Source organism: Mycteria americana, chromosome 9 (assembly GCF_035582795.1).
Source record: "Mycteria americana isolate JAX WOST 10 ecotype Jacksonville Zoo and Gardens chromosome 9, USCA_MyAme_1.0, whole genome shotgun sequence".
NCBI lineage: Eukaryota > Metazoa > Chordata > Aves > Ciconiiformes > Ciconiidae > Mycteria > Mycteria americana.
This window is the reverse complement of record NC_134373.1, coordinates 33,879,781-33,903,261: the sequence shown is the minus strand read 5'-3', so window position 1 is coordinate 33,903,261 and position 23,481 is coordinate 33,879,781. Positions and strand designations below refer to the sequence as shown.

Below are 23,481 nucleotides of genomic sequence, written 5' to 3'. Positions count from 1 at the left end.
GTTTATAATTGTTTCCAGACAGCAATTATTCAGTCCCTAAAAATGCTGGTAGTAGAACAAAATGGAAAATGAACATGGTCCCAGCAGAGAAATGATTAATATTTAGGAAAGGACTATAGCAGGTTTTGATCCAAAAGAAAGGGAAAAGAGCATTTCAATGAGATTGGTACTCAGACTGTACAAACTCATTAGATTTGGGTTTTACCATCTCATAAAAAAATGAAGGATGTTTTCCTATTCTATACCCTCTTGTTTTGAAGACAGGGTTTTATGTTTGCATTCACTTTACCACCATCTGTGTTTGTGAAGAGGTGCACACCGAAGCATCGTGAGCCCTGGCAGCCTTGTGGTACCAAAGCAGAAACACAACCTGGAGCAAGAGCCAGGCAAATAACTGAGAACAAAACATGCAGTTGATTAACGCTGCCAGAGAATTTTTATGGAGAATGTTGCTTTTCTTTAATTTTCCTTTCCCTCTGCAGCTTTCCTCAGAGCAATATCTGCCAATAATCCCCGCTCTCCAGCTGATCGGGGTGCAGCTCCCTGCACGCAGCTAATATTGGCACGGTGACATTTTAGCTGGTTTCGGTGGACACGAGCAGGTGCAAAGCGTGACCCGCGGGACCGGCGCTGCCCACCCCTCCGAGGAGAACACGGAGGTGCCGGGGAGGGAGTCTGGCAGCATTGCTGCCTGCCCTCAGCCGGGACCGATAGCTCCTGCCTGCACCTCGTACATCGGCTTTCATGTTTAATAAAGTTGTGGCCTCTTGGCTTTCACCACAACACAGTTTCCAGTTTTATTTCCCAAGGGTTCATAGCAACACTAACACACAGTAGTTATAATGTGTCATAAAATAAATATTAGCAAAAGCACGCGCGAATCTCCGACGGTTTGGAATTTACTTGGCATCACGCGTCCCTTAATGCATGTCTCCAAAAGCAAAAGTTGCCTGCTGATGGACGAGGTTTGTTTGGTTGCCTTAGTTTTGTTTTTTCCTCAGTCAGCTGGGCTTACACCACTGTCACAGCTAATAAAGGTAAGTACCTGTACAGCACTACCTTGCACATTGCCCTAATCACATTGCTCTTGAAATTAAGTCTGTCAGCACTTCGGCTGTAAACCCCTATTGCGAGAGCTTAATAACTCCACTGTGAACACAACAAAATTACTTCTAGATTTAAACCTGGTGTGCAAGACTTCTGCCTATGGGGCCACCTTTTATTTGTTGCAGGGGATATAAAGAGCATGCCCAAAATGGTTAAATAGATCAAATACATGGACAGAAACACAATGTATGTGTGCATGTACACACACACTAGCATATATGTGCACGCACGTGTAAGTAACCCCACGTGATATATTTTACATCCCTACCTACACTGCTTGCATCGGGAGGAAATAAATTCATCAGGAGCCTGTGACTCCCTCCCACTAATCAATTTCTTCAGGTTTTAGACTGACCTCAGTCTTTATTTCTTTTTTGAGTGTTTTTTCTTTTTCCCAAGAATAATAAATTTACACTCACCAACCACAAATTACGCTGGCCTGAAGCTGAGGCAGCCAAAGTAAAACTCCATCCTAGAGCAGCAGCAGTTGTTTTATGTATCAAAATGTACCATCTTTGAAGTTGAGTCTTAATAATGTCTTGCAGGAAAGCCCCAGGGCAGAGCCTTTCTCTGCCACAGACTTCTTGTACGACTTTGGGCAAATCATTTAGCTCTCTATTCCTTGGCTCCACCACTGAAAAATTGGAATAATTAAATTGCTCTACTTCATCAAACAACTGTAATGATAAATACACTATGAAATGCTCTGAAATGTCTGTGATGAAGATCACCTGCTGGATGGAGAGATACAGAGCTAGAAAGGGGAGCCTTGTTACCACACTAAATTCACGGCATTTTTAAGTCCAGAAGTGCTGTTCTAAACCAGTTTAAAAGTTTATTTTCTTTAAAAGACACCAATCAAATAGATTTTTCTATAAAAACACTATACTTTTTTTTTTCTATTAAATAACAGTGTAGATTGCACGTGTGGTGTGTGGTACGCCATACAGCTTTGCCATCACAGTTTGGGGTGGCCATGCTGGAGCTGATGGGGCTTATGTGGTGGACCTGAACAGAACCAGTGGAGCTGTTTTGCTCTGTCAGGTCAAGATTACCCTTCCTTAAGGCCTGCACTCCTGACTCAGATGCCAAGTCACACAAAATTTGTCCACGCTCACAAGGAGGAGCAGAAAATAACTGTGCCTGGGGCTCGTGGCAACCCAGCACCAGGGTGTCCCCATCATCCTCATCCTCACCTGACCGGGGAGGTTCTGGTCCCAGAGCAGGAGGAAGGGGAAGCTGCATGCAATGGCTCTGGGGCACAGACCTGGAAGTTCATCCTGTCACTTAGACAGGTCATGTACCAGGAGATGACCCCCTCAATGACCATGGCTGTGGGAGTGAAGCCGTAGCTGCAGCAGAGTCTGGGGAAATGGGTGCTGCCAGAGGCAGAGGATTTCTCTGCGGAAAGGGCAGATGAAGTTGGGTAACGCTGCAGCTGATGACATGGACAAAGGGAGAGAAAATGGCCAGCGTTGGATTAAAAAAAAATTAAACACAGCATCAACACACGGTGTAGTTATGCTCATGGGAGTGACCAACACAAAGGGATGAGTTGTCCTAGCAGTACGCCAAAGCTGGCTCAGGTTTTTGCCATCAGACCCTCCACCCTGTCACTTTCCCTTTGCTTCGCCTCCTTTCTTGTGAGGTCTCTATCCAAACTCTAAGCCTGGGGAAAGCTCACAGCATATATCTTCCCATTGCTCCTTCGATCATCAGCTCCCTTTGGGACCCCATGCAATAAGCAATAACATTGGGACCAACCAAAAAGTGTTCCCACAACTCCCTGGCTCCGTTTTGGCCAGAGATGGCCACAGCAAAGCAGCACGGTCAGATGGTGCCCATGGACTGACACGCCTGTATTTGCCGTGCTGGCCATGTACAGGGCACCAGCTGGGAAAGCCTGGGGTGCCGGGGCAGGGTCTCCCGGGTGCTGGCTCCTGAGTCCTCCACCCATCAATCTTAGAGCAGTATGCCGTCATGGATAAATAGCAGCTGTTGCAGTAAGCTCATCGGATAACAGGCACATATATTAAAGTACCTTTAGCACACTTACTAAAACATATATTTAGCTAGGGAAAATAATCTTGCCCTGCCTATAAAAGTCAAAGTTTGCCTTTATAAATAACTCCAGGAACCCTGCACGCATCTGAGGAAATGGCGACGGCATGCATGCTCAGCCTCCTTCCCCAAAAAGATCTCTGAATAAAATATAAATACTCTGAAATATAAAGAACAGTTTGGTGAAGATAATGAAATCTAGTGAAGCCAGTAATTTACTCTGTAAATCATATAGCTACTTCTTCCTTGCAGTTGCCTGCCCTGATTTACATCATGAACCTTATTTCCGAGCTTCTCCCCGCCTTATTGCAAGCACGGGAGCACTGACTACAGCTTTTGCATGTCTTTGTAGCTGGTAAAAAACACTTATTTATACCTGCGAAATGTCCCACTCTAAATATGCCACGTTAGCTTGATACACTTGTGCTTTTTTCCAATCTTCTCTCAGGTCTTCCCGAGAAGGGAAGGAAAGGCAGGCATCCAAAAATGCCTGTTTTGCACCCATTCTTGTTGTCACAGTAGCTGGGAATGGGAGCGGTCCAAGTCTTGGTTGGTGCCGGCCACGGGGAGCTGCGGAGAGGATCCCCCCACGCTGCCCGGGGACCCCCGGCACCCCCCGTCTCCCCAGCCTCCCCACTGACTCCCAGTCTCCAGCATCGCACGGCCCTTTCCCATTTTATTCATGGCATCAAACCTCTTCCCATTAGCATGCAAAGACTTCGAACTCTTGAGCTTTCCTATATTGCACAGAATATCTTAAGAAGGGGCTGGAAATAATTGGGTGCTATTGCCTCAATAACGCTGCCGTGTACACTTGAGCATATGGAAATCTGAAGTAGCGCCGAACACTCAGGGGCAAGCGGTGAGCCCTGCATGCCACGGAGCTGCTGCACAGGGCTTAGCACCAGCCTCATTTCTTATTCACGTCTCTCCTTTAAGTCTAACCACTCCGAGGTGAGGCTATATCTCTATGAATTCAAGTGGATTTGTCTCCCGGTGTATGCATGTACATTAGGCAGGCATATTATGCGTACGTATCGCTCTGCCTGGGTCTACGCAGGAATAGAGACTGCAGGGAAAAAATTACATCTAGACAAGTCTTTATGATGTGTGTTCCTTCAGTATTAAGATCTCTTCAGGCTTTGTATATCTGGTAATATTGCTCTCATTTTAAATTCTCTCAGTAATAATTTTAAGAGAAAATTCTTTGTGACAACTGCTGTTGATTTAAAACTAATGTTTAGCCAGTAATGGGTAATTGTATTAGACTAAAAAAAGCTACTGTAAAGTCGACCCCAGTCAGATTTTTAATTTACTGCATCATCAGCTACTTTTATGATACTATTTAATCTGCTGAAATAAAACTATTGCTCTATGAATATCTCTAACATTCAAGAAAGATTGTTTTTAGCCATTCTGCTCTTGGGACTGAGTTGTTGTTAATTATTATATGAATAATTCCTGTGAATACATTTATTTATATTTGTTTTAATTGTCACACTACTCAGAGAAGTAATGTGTTATATTTCACTCTGAACTCACTTTTAACCCTTAATCAAGGAAAGGGAAAATGCCCATCACTACTTTGCACCCGTATCGAGTTCATAAAATGCATTCTGCATTTCCATGGGAAAAATTCCCCTTTATTTTTTTCCCGTAAGGACCTGCATCTCACTCAGCCAGGATGGTCGTGCTCGCAGCCGCACGCAGCGCAGCAACTGCATAGCAAGAACAACCAGGGCTGCTCTTGCCAGGAGCCTGGTTTGCATTTCCAGGACCTTTTCCAACTGCGTAGCAGCGCGGGGGCCTGATCCTGCTCTCTCCTCTCTGGAGCTGTATCCCTGACGAATGCAGCCGGGGCGCAGCGGTAGGTTTGCCTTATTGAGTGTTAAGAAATCAGCCCCGGAGGGCCTGTTTCAACCCCCCCCGGCATCGATGGAAAGACCCCCACTGAGTCGAGGGGGCTTTGGATGGGTCCCCATAGCCTCTGCGTGGGTATATTCATGCACAGAGGAGAGGCTTGCCAGCTACCTTCATATAACTCATAAAACCCAATGTTGTTACAAATAGGCATTTTAATGTTTTTCTTGCTTATTAACTTCCTGCAGAAATAACGTGCATCGAGGTCATGCAAAATAGCTTTCTGCCTCTGTCTATACCCAGCATCAGTGACCTTCTCAAAACAATACACTACCAGATTAAAACAGCACCAAAAATACTGTGCTGCTCATTTCGGATGAAAAAGAAATCTTCATTAGGAAAAAAAAATCTATCACAACAAATAATTTGCACCCACCTAGTAAAAAAAAAGAGGGTTTTTTATTTGCTACTCTTTTTAATAAACAGTGGGCTCTCGTAAAGATTACCTGGGAGATAAATGGATCTGTTGGAAGAAAAAAGACTCAGGGTGTGACCAAAAATGTACATCTGTGGCATGTGAGTTGCTGATTTTTAATGTTCCCAATACGTTTATATTGTAGCTTTATGTTTATTTACCCTGATAAATACTTGGTTACCTGCCTGCAACAACTGGGGGAGAAGGCTGTTGTCAAATCTATTATAATATGATCAAGTAATGGTTACAAGATAAAGTAAGGTAAAACAAATAATTCTTAATGCTGTGCAACCACCTATTATTTTATCTGAACAACTTCTGGTTTTGTTATCTCCGTATGGTCAAATGCCTATTCCCTAGAAAGAGAGAAGAAGTCTCTTTTTACTTCAGTAATTAGCTTGTTTGAAAGCTCCCACAAATTCTTCCTATCATAAATTTTGCATTGCTTCATGCACAATAATGCACATAAAATTAAATAAACAATTTAATTAATTTAATTAAAATTAAATATTAAACATATTGTGTATAAGAAGCCCATGTCTTTGATTTAATTGGGCAGGAGTACCCAAAGCAGTTTGGGTAACAGTGAAAAATAATTAAAAACAACAAGTACGGTAGCCTCTGGGTACGAAGAGTAGTTGGGAGCTTTCTCCTGAGAAAGGTTTATTTAATTAAAACTAAACTAATCTTTGGAAAACACTTGATAAGCATTTCATAATACAAATCATAATCCAAAAATGAAGCTTATACTTCGTCTACATGATACTGGAAAATAATATTAAATAATTCAATTCTGCCATGAGCTACTTTCCCAGCACGCACAGAATAATTCAGCACACAGCATGTTTACCACCTTTAAATTTTCTGTAACACTTAGTTCATCTAGATAAATATTAGTAAATTATATGAAGGCATAATGGATCCATAAGTGATAAGGCTGAGAATTAACACTTTATTTAGACTGTTTATTGCTTCTTGTAGATATAATACCAGACAAGGAAAGCACAGCTAACTTATTTACGAGGCAAGCTGTGCCTGCATCGGCAGGTGAGCCGTTTGGCTGTGCTCGCGTTTTCTAACCTATTCTTCGACACCTTTCATTCATAATAGAGAATATTATTTCCAGGATCTCATACCACTGGAGGAGGAATAGATTATTTATAGGGTGGTTTCTCTATCAATACTTCATGTTGCCAAACGCTAGTATTTCTATACCGTCCGGTGATAATTTCAGCTCCCTGAAAAACTTGGATCCTGCCCAAGGTGGCAAACTATCCGCCTGGACATCAAACAGTCTGCCTTGCACAACCGCTCGCAAGCCGGATTGCAAATGCTGACAGGCTTTATAGGTCATTTCAAAAACAAATGCTTCATTTTAACACCTTAGACTGCAGCAGCTCCTACAACAAGCTGCTGATGCCAAGTGGCTTTTTCAAAAGTGAATGTATCCAAAGAGATCCTAATTGACACTTTCAGGCAAGTGCCCAGCATAACTGAATATTACTCAGGTTTCTGGAGAGCGGTTTTTAAAGTGACCATATAATTTAAGTGACCTTTGAATATAATTTAAAATGCTACTGTAGAGCCTGGTTCCTCTCCCACTGAATGGGCTCCATCAATGGGGAAACTCCCATTGATGTTAATGAGGGCAGGAGCGGGCACTTCCACCACTGGCTCCCATTGAATTATCCAGGTTGCGCTTTTTGTGGGAGCTTTTTTTTTTTTTTTTGATACATTCCTGGGAAGATCCTGTTAACTGACTTGGAGTTACTTTGGTTCATATCATACCCATAGCTTTTTAGCGGAGGACCCAGTGATTTAGCAGAGATTTCTGTCGAACAGAGGTACAATAGGGCCCTTTACAGGGTGTGGGAATTTCCCGCATGTTGATTAACCTCGTACTGTAAAAGACCATAGGCCAAATCCTTCAGTCCTCATGCAGACAAAAGTCCACATTGACTTATCTGAAATCTCCCTGCAAACGCTCATTAAAGTCAATGGCATTTTGCCTCGGTAAGGGCTGGGGATTTGGCCCGGTGGTTGTCTTTGCGATTGGGCATCGCCAGGAGAAGGGGATTACCGCGACACCGAGCCCGCAGCGGGGACTGGCTTGTCCCAGACCTCAGGCACTAGCTTCCCTCCAGCCCCAAAAACCCATAGCAAAATCACGCTGTCGGTGCCAGCCCCGTGCTCCAGTGCGCGGTGCTGAGTGATGCCCAGCATCACCCCTTGGGCCACCACCCTGATACCCACGCGATGCCACCCCGGGGAGCCCTGCCGCCCGGCTTGCAGGCAGAAGGCAGGCAGGGTATTAGCCACCAACCCACGAGGCTCCTGACCTCCCCACTGTAGCTGCTTACATCAAAAAAAGTCTGGCTCACATCCCCTCCCGGACAAGATAGCCAGTAATTCAGAACCACCTTAGAGGAGGGTACGTCTATCCAGAAAATAATAGAAATATAACAAAAAAAGTGGGCTGGTTTCTATTTGTTTGTTTTAGCCGTATCATAGCTCAGACCTTCCTTGCCATTGTGGTTCAATATTTACTGATCGAAAATATAGACTAGCTGCGAGTCACAGCATTTGCCAGAAAGAACGATTATCATCAGAAAGAAATGGGCATTAAAAGAATAGCTCTTCCATTTCCAGCATATAAAACAGACATTCAGAAGAACAAACAGAGCAGAGAAGAAATGATGATCATTTGCAAGTAAAATATTACTAAACAATATAACATTGGATTAACTGTTTCATGTATTTATTGTGAAAGAATATATAGAACTTTACATGAGAAACTATCAGTACAAGCAAGAAACAATGCAGCCTTTTAAACAGCTTGCTTTTAAGTTTAATGCTTCTGCACGTATAGCACACGAGCTTGCTCCCACTGAAGCCTATGCAACAGCTCCTAGTAAGTTCAAAGGGGTCAGGATCGGGCCCCGAGGTTTTAAAATTTTCCCCTGTAATGTCACTTTCAATAATATTGCAAACCCCCTGGTCTCAGTAACGTTAATGTGCTCTGGACGTATTTATGGCTGAGAACGTGCAATATGGCAAAGAGGCACCATAAGATGCAATTTGGGGGGCTGAGGCTGAAAACTGCGGAGCGACTTTTTCTTTCTACATACATTTAAAAAGAAAAGGAGGAGACGGAGGGGCAGGATAAAGAAAAAAAGCAGGCACATATTGAGGCCAGTCCTGCATTCGTGTGAAGCAAACCATTGAGCTCTCAGCACAGTAGCGAGGGCTGACTGGACCGGACAAAACCTGACTCCATTTATTGTCTTTTGTTGTGGTGTGCCAGGAATGCAGGAGCTGTAGTTATTCTGAATTAGGGCTGGCTCTGGGGATGGCTTTGTACTCCCAGGACCTGTGGATCGCTGAAAATTGGTGCAGCTCTGATCTCTGGCTTTAGAGATTTTTCTTCCTTCTAGGGCTATTTAAAATGGTCACGCAATAATTTCAGTAACTCTGTGGCAAATAATAAATTATGTTAACTTGTAATTAGTTCACTATTCCTACATAAGCCCAAATTGAATTAATTTGATATTCTCTTACTCAAAATACAGCTCTAAAGAAGGATTTCTGACAAATGTGATATGCAGGTCTATTCTAGTACTTGTCCTGGTTTACCAAGCAATCATTCTAAAACATTTGCCATTCAATGCACACTTCAACACTGACAAAAATTAGTACAAAGATAATTCTATTATTTAACTAAATATTAAAGAGTTACTGAGATTCATACACAACTATATTAATATTTTTTTTATTTAACTGACCAGAAAACCCATTTAACACCTGAATATTTTCCTGGGTCTTATTCTAAATGAAAGTATCTTTGCAGAAACAGAAACATAAAAAGAATTGCCGTGGTAGAATGCAAACATAATAACTGCCTATTGAGATAATTAAAGCACCAGCAGTAGAGACGCGTAAGATAAGAACAGAGAACTTGAGGGCTGGACTAGTGCAACCTTTACTCTGTGTGATGGAAAGGGTTGGGCCAGATGACTCAAGAAGTTGTCTCCAAGTCCATCTTCTTTCATTCTATGCATGGGGAAGAGTCGTATTTATTTTTAGCGCTTGAACTCTCCCTGCAAGTGCTCTCCATCCAAATTAAATAAAACTCTAAGACTCTTTCGAACTTCTTGGAAACAGATCCTGAAGTTCTGATTTAATTTCAGCTTCATACAGACAAAATTCCTAGTGATTTCAAGGACGATTTTGCCAGACATACAAAAATGATAAGTTCAATTCTCAGAATCGCTACTGCTATAAGAGTGGATTTAGGAAGAACCCAAAATAAAGGAGTCCTTAAAAAAAACCACAAACAGGATTTGGCCCCTAATACATAGTAATAACAATAATGATGTCATTCATGTTCGGTCATGTACATGTTTTCATAAATCATTTTTAATAATTTATTGGATACATAGAAGAGCTTGAAGTGTGACAAGCGTCTGTAATTTTAAATAAAGCTTTCAAGTAACTTTTCAAGCTCAGGGTAGTGAAACCCACTGACTGAGTAATGCGTATCTAAGTATGAAAATCCACGGCAGAGGTATAAGCCTTCTTGGAAGGCAGAAGCATGGGCTGGATGCTGTGTTCTCCCCTTCGCTCAGCATCACCACTGCAAGGACTTACCCAGAGCTGGTGTAAACCAGCGTACAAGGGAAGGGAGCCCGTGCTGCCTGCATTCACCTTGTTGCACAGCAGTGAAACCAGCAGAGATAAACCACTTCAAACCAGCTCTCCATTTAGGACACTGACTTGGAAACAAATTCCGTGATGGATTTGGGGGGCGGCAGGGGGAGCACCCAGGAATTTCAGGCAGTGGTCAAGAGTTAGCAGCTTGAAGGTGATCTGCAGGATCCTGAAGCTTTCTATAGCAGCCTGGGTTTCACTCTTCAGGGGAAAAATCTTTCATCTGTGCTATTAACCTCCCTGGGAAGTTAGAGCTTGCCCCTGCCCTGCGACCAACCGCACTGCACCTCAGCCAGCTTACAGGGGCTCAGCATTCCCACCAGGCTCAGTGCTCAGGAATGACCTCAGGTGGGAGGATTAAGTGCTTGGCACTGCTAACTGCAACTGTACCTTCACCTGGGTGCTCAGAAAGGTACAATATGCAAGGAATCTCTACTTTCTGCTGACACTGCTACATGCCTGTTATTTTTGCCAGGATTTATCCTATCTACAGCAATATTCAAGCCACTAATCTATTGTTGTAGCTCAGGCTGAGCTGATGCTCGTTTTTAAATTAAACCTCCGGTGAAAGTTGGCAAAGCCACGTGCATGTGTGGTTTGTCTCTGCTTGCAATCTTGCGTGCATGCACCTTAGCGCAGTGCAGCTCCTCTGACCTCTGGCTGGTGGGGTTTTATTCCTGACAGGCTAGATGTGAATAAAATCATATGGAGCTGTGTTTTTACAGTTCAGCCTTCTGAGTCCCATCCTGCTGCCATTGAAATCAATGGCAAAACTCCCAACTTCATAGCTAGTCATATCAGATTAGCTTTGTTCCACGGACTGAAACAATCTAATAGATACCAGGTGTCCTCAATAGAGCTTGTGTGGTCTACAAGTAAGTAGAACATATTTTAAAAAGTCAAATATGAAACAGCTACATCACAGAACCTGTAATAACCCCAAACTGGTATTATTATCTATGGAGGACATGATCAGTATCTAAAATGTGACTCAGTATATATTTATATGATGCATCCTATAACAGACATGTTCTGAGGTAAACTCAGCTCTGTGTTAAACCACTACAGAAACAGATCCATATTTATGCTCATTTCCACAAGAAAGCATGGCTCTCGTGTGTTTTTACTTAAGGGAGAGAGTCCCAAACAACCTTAAATTAATCCAGAAATCCACTTTAAATATATGACCCTGCATGTAAAAAGACCTATAGAAGTTAAAGGCTGCACGTGAAACCTCTAGGCTGCTGCTCTAACATTTAGGTCCCTTCTTGCTCCAAGCTGTGAACCTGCACTGTGAAATTCCCTACCTGCTTTGCCACAGTCATGGAGCCTCACCAGCTCCTCCAGTAGCACAGACCGGAGGAGATGACACGGTGCTATAAGCGTCTAGACCTGGGCTGTACCAAGATATCCATCGCTGCACAATGGGCGTAGCTGGCAAATGTGCAAGGAATTTCCTCATGCTGTCTCCTGGTGTAGAGGTGGCCCAGGAGCCTTGCCCAGCTCAGGCGAAACTCTCAGTGCCCTGCTCTGCACCAACATGAACAGAAATCGCTCTGCCCACTCCAGGGCCTGATCCTGAGTCACAGCATCTGCAGATAGGTGCCTCAGGGCAGCTCCTGCTTGTTTTGCCCAAGGGAAGACCAGAGCTTCCAGCCCAGGACCCATCACACAGGTACAGCCAGGCCAATAACCTAGGAACACACAAATGGGGAGATTCCAAGGAAAAATTCAGCCCTTCCCAGGGAACACCAGCAAAAAAAGGTGCTGATCATTTTCTAACCCAATTAAAGGTCCTCAGATGTGGTAAGGTCTATCCCAGTTCCCAGCCAGCAGGATCTCTCCTGGGGCCAGCTCTTGGGGCTGTTTGCATGCTGGTGCTTGAGTCTTCTGCTCTGCTCTTGCCTTGCAATTCCACATCTTGGGGGCAGCTTCCATGGATGCCCCTGACTACAGAGTTGGCCCAGGGCTCTCGTGGGCAGCACCAGTATCCAATGGATGGGGAGCTGGAGTCAGGAGGCTTCAAAGCTCTTTTTCCCTCTCTCTGCTAAGGAAGCAGGAGCAAACCTGACATCAAGCCTCCCTCTTCCATCCAAAGCACTGACTGTTGTCTCCTAAGGGTTGATGGGCATCATGTGCTTGCCCCCAGCCTGGCCTAATGGGAACCTTCTCAGCTGGGGTCCAGGTGCTGCCACAGCAGCCCCCTAAGCACTGCAGTACCGGAGGTGTGATACTCCCAGACAGCATTTTAGGCAGCTGAAGCTGCCAGTGGAAAGGGCCAAGCTGACAGCCCTCTGCAGCAAAACTGCTGCTGGACTCAGTGCCTGGCTCCAGAAGTCAAAGGGTACACATTTAATTTTTGTTTTAACAAGCTGCACCAGGGGGTCAGGAAAACACCAAGCCCCATTAAAGAGGCATGATCCAATTGGTATTTCATGTGGTATCTGAAAATCTAGTGCTATCTCTAGTCTTATCTTTTACCAGCCATCCTTTTCCGTTATGGATTCGTGTCCTTAAGAGGCTTCAATACTTGTACTTTTCCAATAAAGATCTTGCAAAGTACGTTCAAGGGTAGCTTATTTTAACATTCATCACATTTAACAAGACTTTTACCAGAGCAGAGAGAACGCGTAACTAATTGTTGGAAGATCTGGTCAAGTTTATTGTAACGGGTAACTGTCGGGCAATTATGATTTATTTATTCAGAGGGAGATAAGGCACGCATTGTTCTCTGGATGAAAAAAACAGGACTGATCTTAAAGTTAATATTGTTTCCCATGCCTTCTTCAATCTTTTTATAACCGAGGGGACCCACCAGAGCACAATCCTCATTGGCTCCCTTCACTCCAAATTTTGGGGTTTAAGCTTGACCTCCCCCCAGCCTGGCTCCCGGGCCCGGTGAGGCCACGCAGGTGTGTCTCCTCCTCCACCTATTTCTTAAAAGGTCTGTTGTCGTGAGGGGACACCCGAGAGCGCCGGGGGCCCCCGCAGGGTCCCCGAGCCTCGCTCCCCGCCGGGGGGGGGGGGGGGGGGGGGAGTAGGGTAGAGGGGGGGGGGTCTTTTTAACCTGGCAATCAAAAAAAGGAAGAGGGAGAGGGAAAAGAAAAGAAAAGTGCCCCCTTACTGCCACGGTTCCTCGGGTCCCTGCGGTGCTTTCTCGGGGAGCAGCGTGCCCTCACAAAGGGAGACGCCGGGGAGCGGGCGGGAGCATCTCCGCCGGCACCGGGGGCGGCGGGAGGCACGGCACGGCCCGGCCCGGCCCGGCCCGGCACGGTAGGGGTGGGCACGGCCCGGCCCAGCCGGGCACGGCCCCAGTGCCAGCGCAGCCCTTTCCCACAGCCCACCCGCGCGAACAGACCCCGGGCTGGGCAGCCGCCGAACCACGGGCGCCGGCTGAGACGGGTGGGAGGCGGCCGTGGCCCACCGATGCCAAGGGGCGCCCCGAGGCCGGCACCCCGGGGTGCTGCCTGCCCCCCTTTTCGTCCATCCCTCTCCCTCCCTGCCCCCCGGTGGATGTAGCGCCCGGGTGACCGCTGCCAGGCGGCTCTGCCTGGCCCCGGGAAACGCTGGGGCTTTGCTGGGGACCGGGCAGGGCTCTCCCCGCCCGGCACGGGGGTGCTCCCCGCCCGGCACGGGGGTGCTCGTCCGCGGCCGCCGAGGGGGGCAGCGCCCCGTGCCGCCCCGGCGTCGGGGCTGCCTTTACTTCTGGAGGGACCCCGCTGTCCTCCGAGCCCTCCGAGCAGCCCAGCCGAGGATGAGAAAGGGAAAGGGAAAAAGAAAAACCCTAAATGTGCCCCGGCCCGCCGGTGCCCCCGCACCGCCCTGGCGCGGCGGCCCCTTCCCGAGCCGAGCCCCGCGGGGCCGAGCCCCGCGACCACAGCCCGAGCGCCCCAGGCCCCGCCGAGCCCCCCACGACCGCACCACCGGCATCGCCACGGCCACGGGCCGCAGCGGGCTCGGCTCGGCTTGGCAGCCCCGTCCCGTCCCCCTTAACCCGCTGCCCCCGACGGCTCTGCTGCTACCGCAGCTAAGGAAGTTTTTATTCGCATCCTCGTTGTCTCCAAACGGACAAAGTGACCGAAAACAAACAAACAAACAAACTCTTTTTAATGTAAGGGTTGCTCACCTGGTGCAGTAAAGATCAGATCTCAGAGCAAAGGACTTCTACTTCCAGCAAAGTCTGGTTCCCGGACTTACTCAACCGGAAGAAGGAGCTCCATTAGCTAGTTTACATACACTCTTTTAAATCTGTTTCAGAGGCATTTGCTGTGGACCATAAAGATGCACCTTGCGCGCTGCTGTCAACAGCCAGCCCGAGGCTGGGGCTCGGGCGCTGCGTGTCCAGCTGCCCAAGAGAGGGAAAGTTAGTTTGGTTTTTTTTAACTCAAAATGTATAACTTTTTTCCCCAAATTTCAGCCCTTCGCCATTCGGCAAAGCTTTTTCCAAACGGTTTTAGATTTAACGGGAAACCGTTTGACTCGTGTTTCGATCCGACGGCCGCTCTGCGTTTATTTGTTGTAAGACAAAACAAAAGTTAAATCGAACCGGTTTCACCGACAAGAAGACAGAGCCCCGGGGTTGGGGGGTGCTCCGGGCCGTGCCCCCCTTGCCGGGACCCTCCCGGGGCGCGACGGCGCGGAGTGAGCTCCCCGCCGGGACCGCCCGCCGCCCCCGCCCCGGGACTCCGCGGGCGGCTTTGGACGCGGCTGGGCGGCCCGGGGGTGGGGTGGGGTGGGGGGCGGCCGGGGCAAGGCCGGTCCCTACAGCCCCCCCCGCAGCCGCGATCGGCTCCGGACAAATACCAGCGCCTGTTTGGCGAGCAGAGCTCCTACCTCCGCTTAGTCACTTGTTAGCGCTGCCTCGGACCTTTACCCGACGGGGAGGGAGAGGTGCGGTGCTTGGTAATATTCACTGTAAACCACTGTGATATTCACTCGCTCAATTCCGGCGTGGCCCCGAGCACCACAGTGGGGTGCGGAGGGAGCCCGGGGCTGGACCCCCGAGCCCCCCCCGGCGCCGCCGTCCGGATCCCGGCACCCTTCGGCGGGGCGGCCGCCGCGCTCGGTGCCCGGGGGCAGCGCATCTCCCCCCGGCCGGAGCCGAGGCGAGGGCCCCCCGCACCCACGGCCCTCCAAGCAGAGGGGAGGGGAGCGGAGCCCTCTTGTAAAGCTCCCAGCCGTCGGAGCCCGCAAGATAAACATCATTAGAAATCATTGTAATTGGGATTGTGAAATCTGACCTCTGACCCGCCGGGCTACGTGTCACAACCGTGTCTGCTTTGATTCCTCGAAAGGCGGCACAAAGGAACAAGCTCCGTGACAGGAGGCAGCGGGATCTGCGCCCCAGCCCGAGGGGACCGACGGGGGGGGACCACGCGTGGCCTTCCCCTCCTCCCCCGCGCCTCATTTGCATATGCAAAGCAGCAGGCCGCCGGGCCGGCCTCGCCCGGGGGGGGTGGTCGTCGGGCCGGGGCCGGGGTCCTGGAAGCGGTTGTGTCCGGCTCTCGGGGTGCTTTGGAGGGAGAAATGAGCGTCGGTGCGTCCTTCCACCAGCGGAGGGAGGAGGGGAGGGGGGCCGGGGGGTCGCCTGTTGGGTGTTGGCTGAGATTCACACCCCACAAACGCGCTGCTGCCTCCCGAGAGTCGGGGTGTGGGGGAACCGACCTTCATTTCCGATGGCAGGGATGGAGGGGGAGGTACGGCTTTTCCTCCAAGGCCCGAGCTTGTGGGTGCCCCCTCCCAGGGCTTGGACTCCCCGGTCCCACCCGCCCCGTCCACCCCCCAGCTCTCCGGCCAGGGCCCCGGTGCGTGTCCCCTGCCTCCCCCCGCCGCTCCCCGCACGCCTGGTCCCTCTCCGACGGGGAGGACGATGCGGCTCCTGCTCTTACCTCTCGGCTTCTCGCAGCCTACCGCGGGGCTGGTGCTAAGCCCCGGGGGGGGCACGCCCGGGCCCCCCCACCTGCCGGCCAGAGAGCATCCCCCGCGGGGCTGTCTGCCCTGGCACCCACGGGGGACGGGGTCACTCATGGAGCCAGCAAGGGCAGACCTGCGCCTGTCCCCTCATATGCCCCACTCAGCTGCTCTCGCCGAGAAATCCTAAAAGCATCATTACATTAAAAAGCCTGATTTGTTTAAATAATCCTCTTTAGGCTCCCCTTAATCTGCCCTATATTTCCCCCGTCGTCTTTATTCCTGACTTGTCCAACTCAGCTGAGCTTGGCCGGTCACCCCACGGCTGAGGAGTCCCCTCCTCATCTTCCTCCTCCTCCGGAGCCCCCCACCCCACGGGCGGTCCCCGCGCCCGGGAGCCTGTCCCCGGCTGCAGGTAGGCAGCGGGCCCGGGGCTCTGCCGGTGGGGCGGGGGGAGGCTGGGGCCCGGCAGCCCCGCTCGGCCCGGCGCCGAAAGCCAGCCTCAGCATCACCCGTGTCCCGCCGGCGAGGGAATCAAAGCGGGTCCGTGCCCTGTTCCCTCGGCGGGGCAGGGCCGGATCCGGCTCTCGGGGAGGATCATTACCCGGTTTTTAAGCAGAAATGACAGTTTTCGCTTGTACAGCTCCAGGGGAGTGCGAGACGGCGGGTATATGAGAAAGACAGAGAACCGAACTGAGATTGGAGCTGGGGGCGGGAATCTCCCCACGCCCCCCCGACAGCAGCAAGTGAAGGGGGACCGGGGGGGGCTCTGAACGCGCCCCCCGAGTCCTGCAGCTGCCCCCGCCGGGCCGGGCTCTCGGTGGCCGCTTCCCCCCGAGCGGTGGGGCTCGCACTTTGAAGGACGGTTTCTTTTCCTCGGTGTGGAAGATTTAAATTTATGTTTCAATCCCATCGAAAAGAGGAGAGGGAGAAAGAAATGCAGAACTTTAGATGGCGCTGTACAACATTTATTTAAGCCCTCCGAGTATTGCCGGCTCCTCGGCCTGCAGAGAGGAACAGAGCACGGCCCTCGGCGGGCAGAGGAGGGCTGGGCTGGGCGGGAATGGGGTGGGTTGCGCTGGGGTGGGGTGGAGGCAGCGGGTGCGGAGGGCAGGGGGCTCCCGCCGGGCAGGGCAGCCCCGGCCTGCGCCTCCATCCCCGGTCGGTGACAGCCAACTGCAGCGCTAATCGGGAACAGTTAAAAAGCAAACAAAAATGGCAGAGGCCGTCTCCCGCTGCCCCTCTGCTCCCCTTCTCCTCGCATAGACGGGAACCCCCTAATGCCTCCGACGGGGCGAGGAGCGGGAGAAGCTGCAGACTTGATACGAGTTGCAGGCTGCGCCGGCCGCCTGGGCTGCTGCTCGCCCATCTCCGCGCCCCGGCCCGCCCGGCCCCGCTCCCCCGGGACACGGCCTGGGCGTTGCCCCGTCCTCCGGGTAGGGTGCAGGAGAGGGACTCCCGTGGCTCCGGGTCTCACCCCGGCTCCAGCTCTGCCCGCTTCTCCCCTCCGCCCCGCCCCGCCGGCTGCGGGCCTCGGGGAGGGATTCAGAGGAGCAGAAAGAAAGGAGAGGAAAAGCCGACAGACAGTCCTGTCGGGGGGGCCGGCGGCTCTCCACCCGCCCCGGCGCCCGGTCTCTGCAGGGGCCGCGGGGAGCGGACCCCCAGCGCCCGCCCTCGGCTCCGCGGGGCCCCACGCAAGGCCCGCGTGGGCGGCAGGCCCGGGCACGGCGGCCCTCGACGGCCCGAGGACAAAGCCACGGGCACGGCACGGCCCCGGCCCGTCTGTGCCTCCGGTGGGGCGGTGAGGAGAGCCGCCCCCGGGACGGGGCGCAGACGAATCTAACCCGGGTGGGTGGAAAAGCGGCGTGGGGGCGGCAGGCTGGGAGTCCCGCTGGGCCACCGGCCCTCCACGGCCCCGCGCTTCCCACGCACACGGGCACACGGGCGAGCCCAAGCCCGAGCCCGAGAAGGAGCGGAGGGCAGGGGCGGAGGGCAGGGGCAGGGAGCGGGGACGCTCCCGGGGCGGCGGCGCAGCGCCCGGTGCCGAGCGGCGATCGCTCCGGTCCTCTCCTCGCCGCGGCTCTGCCCTGCCCGGGAGAGCTCCTCGGTGCCCGCTCGGTACGGGAGCAGAGCCCCTCGGAGCGAGTCGAGGAGCTGTCAGGCAAATCCCTTCTCGACATATCCCGGAGCTCTAAACGTCCAGACGGTTTCGGGCGTTTTTCCTGCAGGAGCTGGTGATATATTATTACCGTTATTACGAGGTGTTTTTTATTTCTTGTTAAAAAGGGAGATGCAGGAGGCAAGGCACGACCGCAACAGCCAAAGAGAATTTTTTTTTTAAGGGGGTAGAGAAAGAAAAATGAAAAAGAAAAAAAAAAGGAAGGTCTCGGACATGGTTTTAAACAGGGGACAAGCAGTTTAAAAATTGCTGCACTGATCCATGGAAAACAAAACCTAAATACGCCACCAAAATGGCACTATATACGCAGCATATTGTGTATGTATATATATATTTATTTGTTATATTTCTCTGTGTATATATATATACACAAACATCCATACACTAAAATAAAGAATTACAGCCAGCCTGGATCCTGAACACAGTCTACACTTTATTTCAGACTACAGATTTCTGAACATAATAAAATCTTTGGCTTGTAGCGGCGGGTTCAGTCTCGCAGTCTGTGGATCAGAATAATTTTTTTTTCCTCGGGAAAAAAAAAAAAGAGACAGAAATTCACACACAAAAAAAAAAAGATCAAACGAAAGATCAGGAAAGTCGGACATTTACTGTAAAACAAGAGCAACAGACATCAAGAAAAAAAAAGGCAAAGCAAACAAAACGAACGAACGAACAAAAGAGAGGGGAAGAGAGAGAGAGAAGGGGAGAGAGAAACTGTCCAGCAAATAGAGATCGCTACACGTATTTCTTACCTGAAATTAAATATATACAAGGTCATATGCTGTTTGGCTATATAGAGATAATTTTTTTTGTAAGCGTTCATATTTTTTTTTCTTAGTTGGAGTCCTTATACTATGGATAGACAATAGATCTGCTTTTAAATAGCACCTGTCCGCCTCCCGGCCGGCGCAGGGCTGGGGGCCGCGCCGCCTCACTCGCTCTCCTCTTTGTCCTGCACGGTGGTGGTGGAGTGGTTGTAGAGTCCCTGGGCCATGAGGTGCAGCGCCAGCCCGTTCTTGATGCCCGTCGCCTTCTTGATCTTGGCTCGCTTGTTCTGGAACCAGATCTTGATCTGGGACTCGTTGAGGCTGAGCTCCTGGGCCAGGCTCTGCCGCCGCTGCTCCGTGATGTACCGGTTCGCCTGGAACTCCGCCTTCAGCCGCTGCAGCTGCTCGGCCGTGAACGCCGTCCGCGGCCGCTTGTCCTCCTTCTCCGTCTTCTTCTTCTTCAGCTTCCTGGTGCGGGGGCCTGCGGGCAGGGCACACACACGCCGCTGGGCAGGGCCGCGCCGCCGACCGACCGACCGACCGACCGACAGACCGACCGACAGACCGACCGACCACCACCGCCGCCCCCGCCCCGCCGGCCGCCGGAAAAATGGCCGACGGGCGAATTTCTGCCGGTCCCCTCAGCCCCCCCCACCCCCAACCCCGGCACCGCCGCCCCGGCACGGCGGGGGGAAGGATGGGGCAGGGGAGGGGAGGCCGGGGCCGAGCCGCCCGCGCATCCCCCGCCGCCCCGGCCCCGCCGAGGGGAGCGGTGCCCCGCTCGCCCCCCGCCCCGACACACGTCGGGCCGCCGCTCCGCTCCGCCCGCCCCGCCGGGACGAGCCGCGCTCCCTCTGCACGGCCCGGGGCCAGGGCCCGCCGGCCGGGCAGCGGCTCCGCCGGGCAGCGCGGGGGGCGAGGGTCTCCGCGGCCCGGCACCGGGCAGCCGCCGGGAGCAGCAGCCTGGCCGGGGGCTGCCCCGGTCTCTGTCTGGGGGGCAACGGCCCCTCCGCAAGGCCGGCCCGGCCCCGGGGGGCCCTTCCCCGCCGCCACCCCGGAGCCCCGCCGCCGCCCGGGTCGTCCGGGCTCTCGGGCGGCCGATCCTTGCCGGGGACCCCCGGCCCCGCCTGCAGCTCCCTCCCTCCATGCACCCCCGCCGAAAGCGGAGCCCCCCGCCCCACCACCCCCAGGCCGGGATGGGGCCGGGCGAAGCGCCACAGAGCTCGCCGGGGAAGCAGCCCGGCCCCGGGGCGCATCCCGGGAGCAGCGCCCGGTCGGGGAACTACCCCCGTCCTCTGCACGCCGGCCCGGGGGGAGCGGAGAGGGGAGGGAGCCCTGGAGAAAGGGATCTGCGAAAATCCCCCGACAGCTGCCGGGCTGGGCGGGCGGCCCCGGGCCCGCAGCCCCCCGCCGGCAGCAGCCGCAGCCGGAGCCGGCGAGGCCTTCTCGGCCGCCGAGTAGGCCGAATGCCCCTCTCCCGGCGCATCCCGTCCCCAGCGCGGGGGGCTTCCCCGCGGCTCGGCGGCGTCTGCCGGCGGGGAGAGGGACGGGGCCCGGCGGGATGCTCCCGGGCTCGGCCGGCGGAGGGGCGGAGGGCGCGGGGAGCGAATCGCTTGGCCGCGGCACCTTGCAGCGGGGCGCCGGCGCCTCCGGCCGCCGCAGCCCGCTCGTCCCCCGGGCCGGGAGAAGCGGCCGGGGCCGGCGGGCAGCTCCGAGCACAACAAAGAGGGCGGCCGAGCCGAGGCAGCCTCCCCTCGCCCTTCTCCTCTCCGGGCTGGGGTGAGCAGGCAGCTTCGGGGAGCACATGCAGAAATAATCCTCTGCCCGAAGAAAGGGGACGAAAGGAAATAAAGGCGCAAGTGCAAAACGCCTGGCGCACGGCGGCCCTGGGAATCGGGAGCGAAACACCCGTGGCCGGGCCGGCCGGGAGCGAGGGCCGCGCCGTCTGACAGCTCTATCACTCCATCAATCACCCGAGTCAATCAAAGTGGCTTTTCCGAGTTTCAAGTCGCTGGACGTGTCAGTAACGGGGGATGGAGATGGCTCGGCCGACAGCCCCGCTCTGACCGCCGGCGGGAGCAGCCAGGCCGGGCAGCGCGGAGCGGGGCCGGGGCCGGGCAGCGCCGCCTTCCCCGCGTCCCGGAGCGGCCCTCGGCCAGCCGGCCCCGCGGCCCCCGGGCCGGCACAGGGCAGCCCACCCCGGCCCCGGCCCGCGCTGGCGGGTCCCTGGCTGCCGGCCTGGGGTGTCACGGGGGGAGCCCCCTCTCCTCGCCCTCCGCTTCTTTCAAAAAAATTGCCATTAAAAATAGAAACTAAGGGTGATAAAATAAGGGGCTGCCGGGGGCATTTGGAGGACTGCGACCGGCGTGAAAGGGGGCGGCAGAACGGGGCCGGGGGCCGGGAGGGCCGAGCAGGCGGCTCCCACCGGGGCGGCCCGGGCAGAGGCACGTCCCCCGCCGAGAGCCGGGCCCCAAACCACGGCAGGGAGCACCGGCTCCCGCGGCAATGCGCGGCCTAAGGGCCTGCCTGGCTCTCCCTCGCCGCAGAGGCCCCCACAAACAGCCCCTCCGCCACCTTCTTAAAAAAACCCTTTTTCTTCGCCTTCCGAGAAAACACCCCCCCACCCCGCACCTCCAGCGGCCGCTCAACATGTGGCTCAGGTCTCCCTCCCGCCACCCCCGAAAGGCCACCAGCACCCAGGAAAAAATATAAAATGGGGGGAAGGGGCCCAAAACAAGGGAGCAGCCGAATCCGCTGCCTTTTTTCGCAGCGCTCCCACCCCACGCCGCCGCGCTGCGCAACACCCCGGGCTGCGGCAAGGAGGGGCGGGCGGGGGGCTCGGCGAGGGGGTCGCTCCCCGCCGGCTCTCCGCGCCGAAAGGCGGCCGAATCGGGGCCCGGCGTCACATTCAAATTTGGGAGACTCGGAGGAGGAAGGGGGGGGGGGGACGCGCTTCCTCTCGCCCCGGGTGACCCAGGACCCCCCCCGCGCCTCCCCACGCGAGGTGCTCGGCAGGCCGGGAGCCAAAGCGGAGGGGGCAAGAGGGGCAGGGGCGGGGGGGCGACCTTGTCGCGATTGTAACAGCTCCCAGATGCGCCGCGGTTCCTTACCCGAGGACGGTCTGTCTGAATACCTAGTGCAGTAGACCCAGGCAGGCCACACCAGCGGCTGTTGCGAGTCGGGCTTTATAACAGGTCCTCCATTATTAGAGCCCATGAGGAGGATGGCGGGGCTGCCGTGCTCCCCGTACTTCGCCGGGTGAGTCTCGCCCCCGTCGGCGGGGGGCTTGGCCGCCCCCGACGCCGCCGCCGCCGCTACCGCCGCGGCGGGGCTGGCTTTGGCGGCGGCGGCGGCGGCTGCGGGCGGCGGCGGCGGCGCGGAGCCGTCGGGACGGCAGTTCGAGTCCGGGCAGAGGAGGGAGGGCGGGTTGGGCGGCCGGGCCAGCAGCGGGTTGACGTTTTCTCTACCTGAGCTCTGCCCCCGGTCTCCGTCCCGCTCCCGGCTGCCTCCTCCTCCTCCTCCTCCTCCGCCGCCGGCCGGCGCGGGCGGCTCCTTCTTGCAGCCGAAGTCCGGCCTCAGGATGTTGTCGATGAAAAAGTTGGTGGTGCGGTGGGGCGGCGGCGGCGGGGGCGGCGGCGGGGGCGGCGGGTGGCGGCGGCGGGGCAGGGGCAGGGGGCAGGGCGCGGCGGGGGAGGCGGGCGCGGGGCTGGGGGACACGGGAACGCTCTCGCCATCGCTGCCGCTGCCGCTGCTCGCCGGGCCGGGCGCCGCGTCTCGGTGGCCGTGCCCCTCCGGCGGTTCTTCCATGCTCAGCCCCCGCCACGGAGATCGCTGCCTCTTTTCCCCCCCACCCACCCGCTTTACGCCCACCCCACTTTGCCGGTGGGTGGCGGGGTGGAAACGGGGGAGGAAAAATTTAGAAAAAGAGGAAAAAAAAAAAAAGAAAAAGAGAAAAAAGAATAAAATCCACTTGTTGGGCTGGAGCTGAGGTTTTTTTTCTCCCCCTCGCACGGATGGATCCAAAACCGGGGAGACGCTCGAGGGCTTCTTTCCCCCTTCTCCCGATCAGCTTATATTTCCGCCACCGAAAAAAAAAAAAAAACCCAAAAAACCCAAAAAACCACCAAACCCAAAAGGTGTGCGGCAACACCGCGGCCCCCCCAAAAAAAACCCGCCCCCCGAAAACCCGTCAAAATCTGCCCATCTCCCCGCCGCCGCCGCCGCCGCGGCGGCTCCGCGCTGCCCCGCTGTCACGCTCCGCTCTGCCCACGCCGCGGGCTGCCGGAGCCCTTCCCCGCCAGCCTGGTGGTGCACGCCGCCCGGGCCAATTTATTTTTTTTTTTAAATTCTTTTTTTTTTCCCCTTTTTTTTGGGTTTTTTTGGTTGTTTTTTTTTTTTAAAAAAAAAAAAAG

General features: G+C 54.0%; 1 protein-coding gene across 1 annotated transcript; it reads right to left on the bottom strand.

The window, feature by feature from the left end:
• Window positions 1-18,712: 18,712 nt before the first annotated feature.
• Window positions 18,713-23,144, bottom strand: EN1 (engrailed homeobox 1). Its single transcript, XM_075511725.1, has 2 exons — window positions 22,180-23,144; window positions 18,713-19,550 (listed from the first exon to the last, which is right to left on the bottom strand). The coding sequence occupies exons 1-2, from the start codon at window positions 22,874-22,876 to the stop codon at window positions 19,234-19,236; spliced, it is 1,014 nt and encodes a 337-aa protein (XP_075367840.1). The 5' UTR covers window positions 22,877-23,144; the 3' UTR covers window positions 18,713-19,233.
• Window positions 23,145-23,481: the final 337 nt, after the last annotated feature.

What these genes read in the sequence shown, in the direction of transcription:
- EN1 (XM_075511725.1), bottom strand. Translation starts at nt 22,876, where the DNA reads ATGGAAGAACCGCCGGAGGGGCACGGCCACCGAGACGCGGCGCCCGGC. An exon ending in TTCAGACAGACCGTCCTCGG is followed by an intron (nt 19,551 to 22,179) that starts GTAAGGAACCGC and finishes CCCTGCCCGCAG; the next exon opens with GCCCCCGCACCAGGAAGCTG.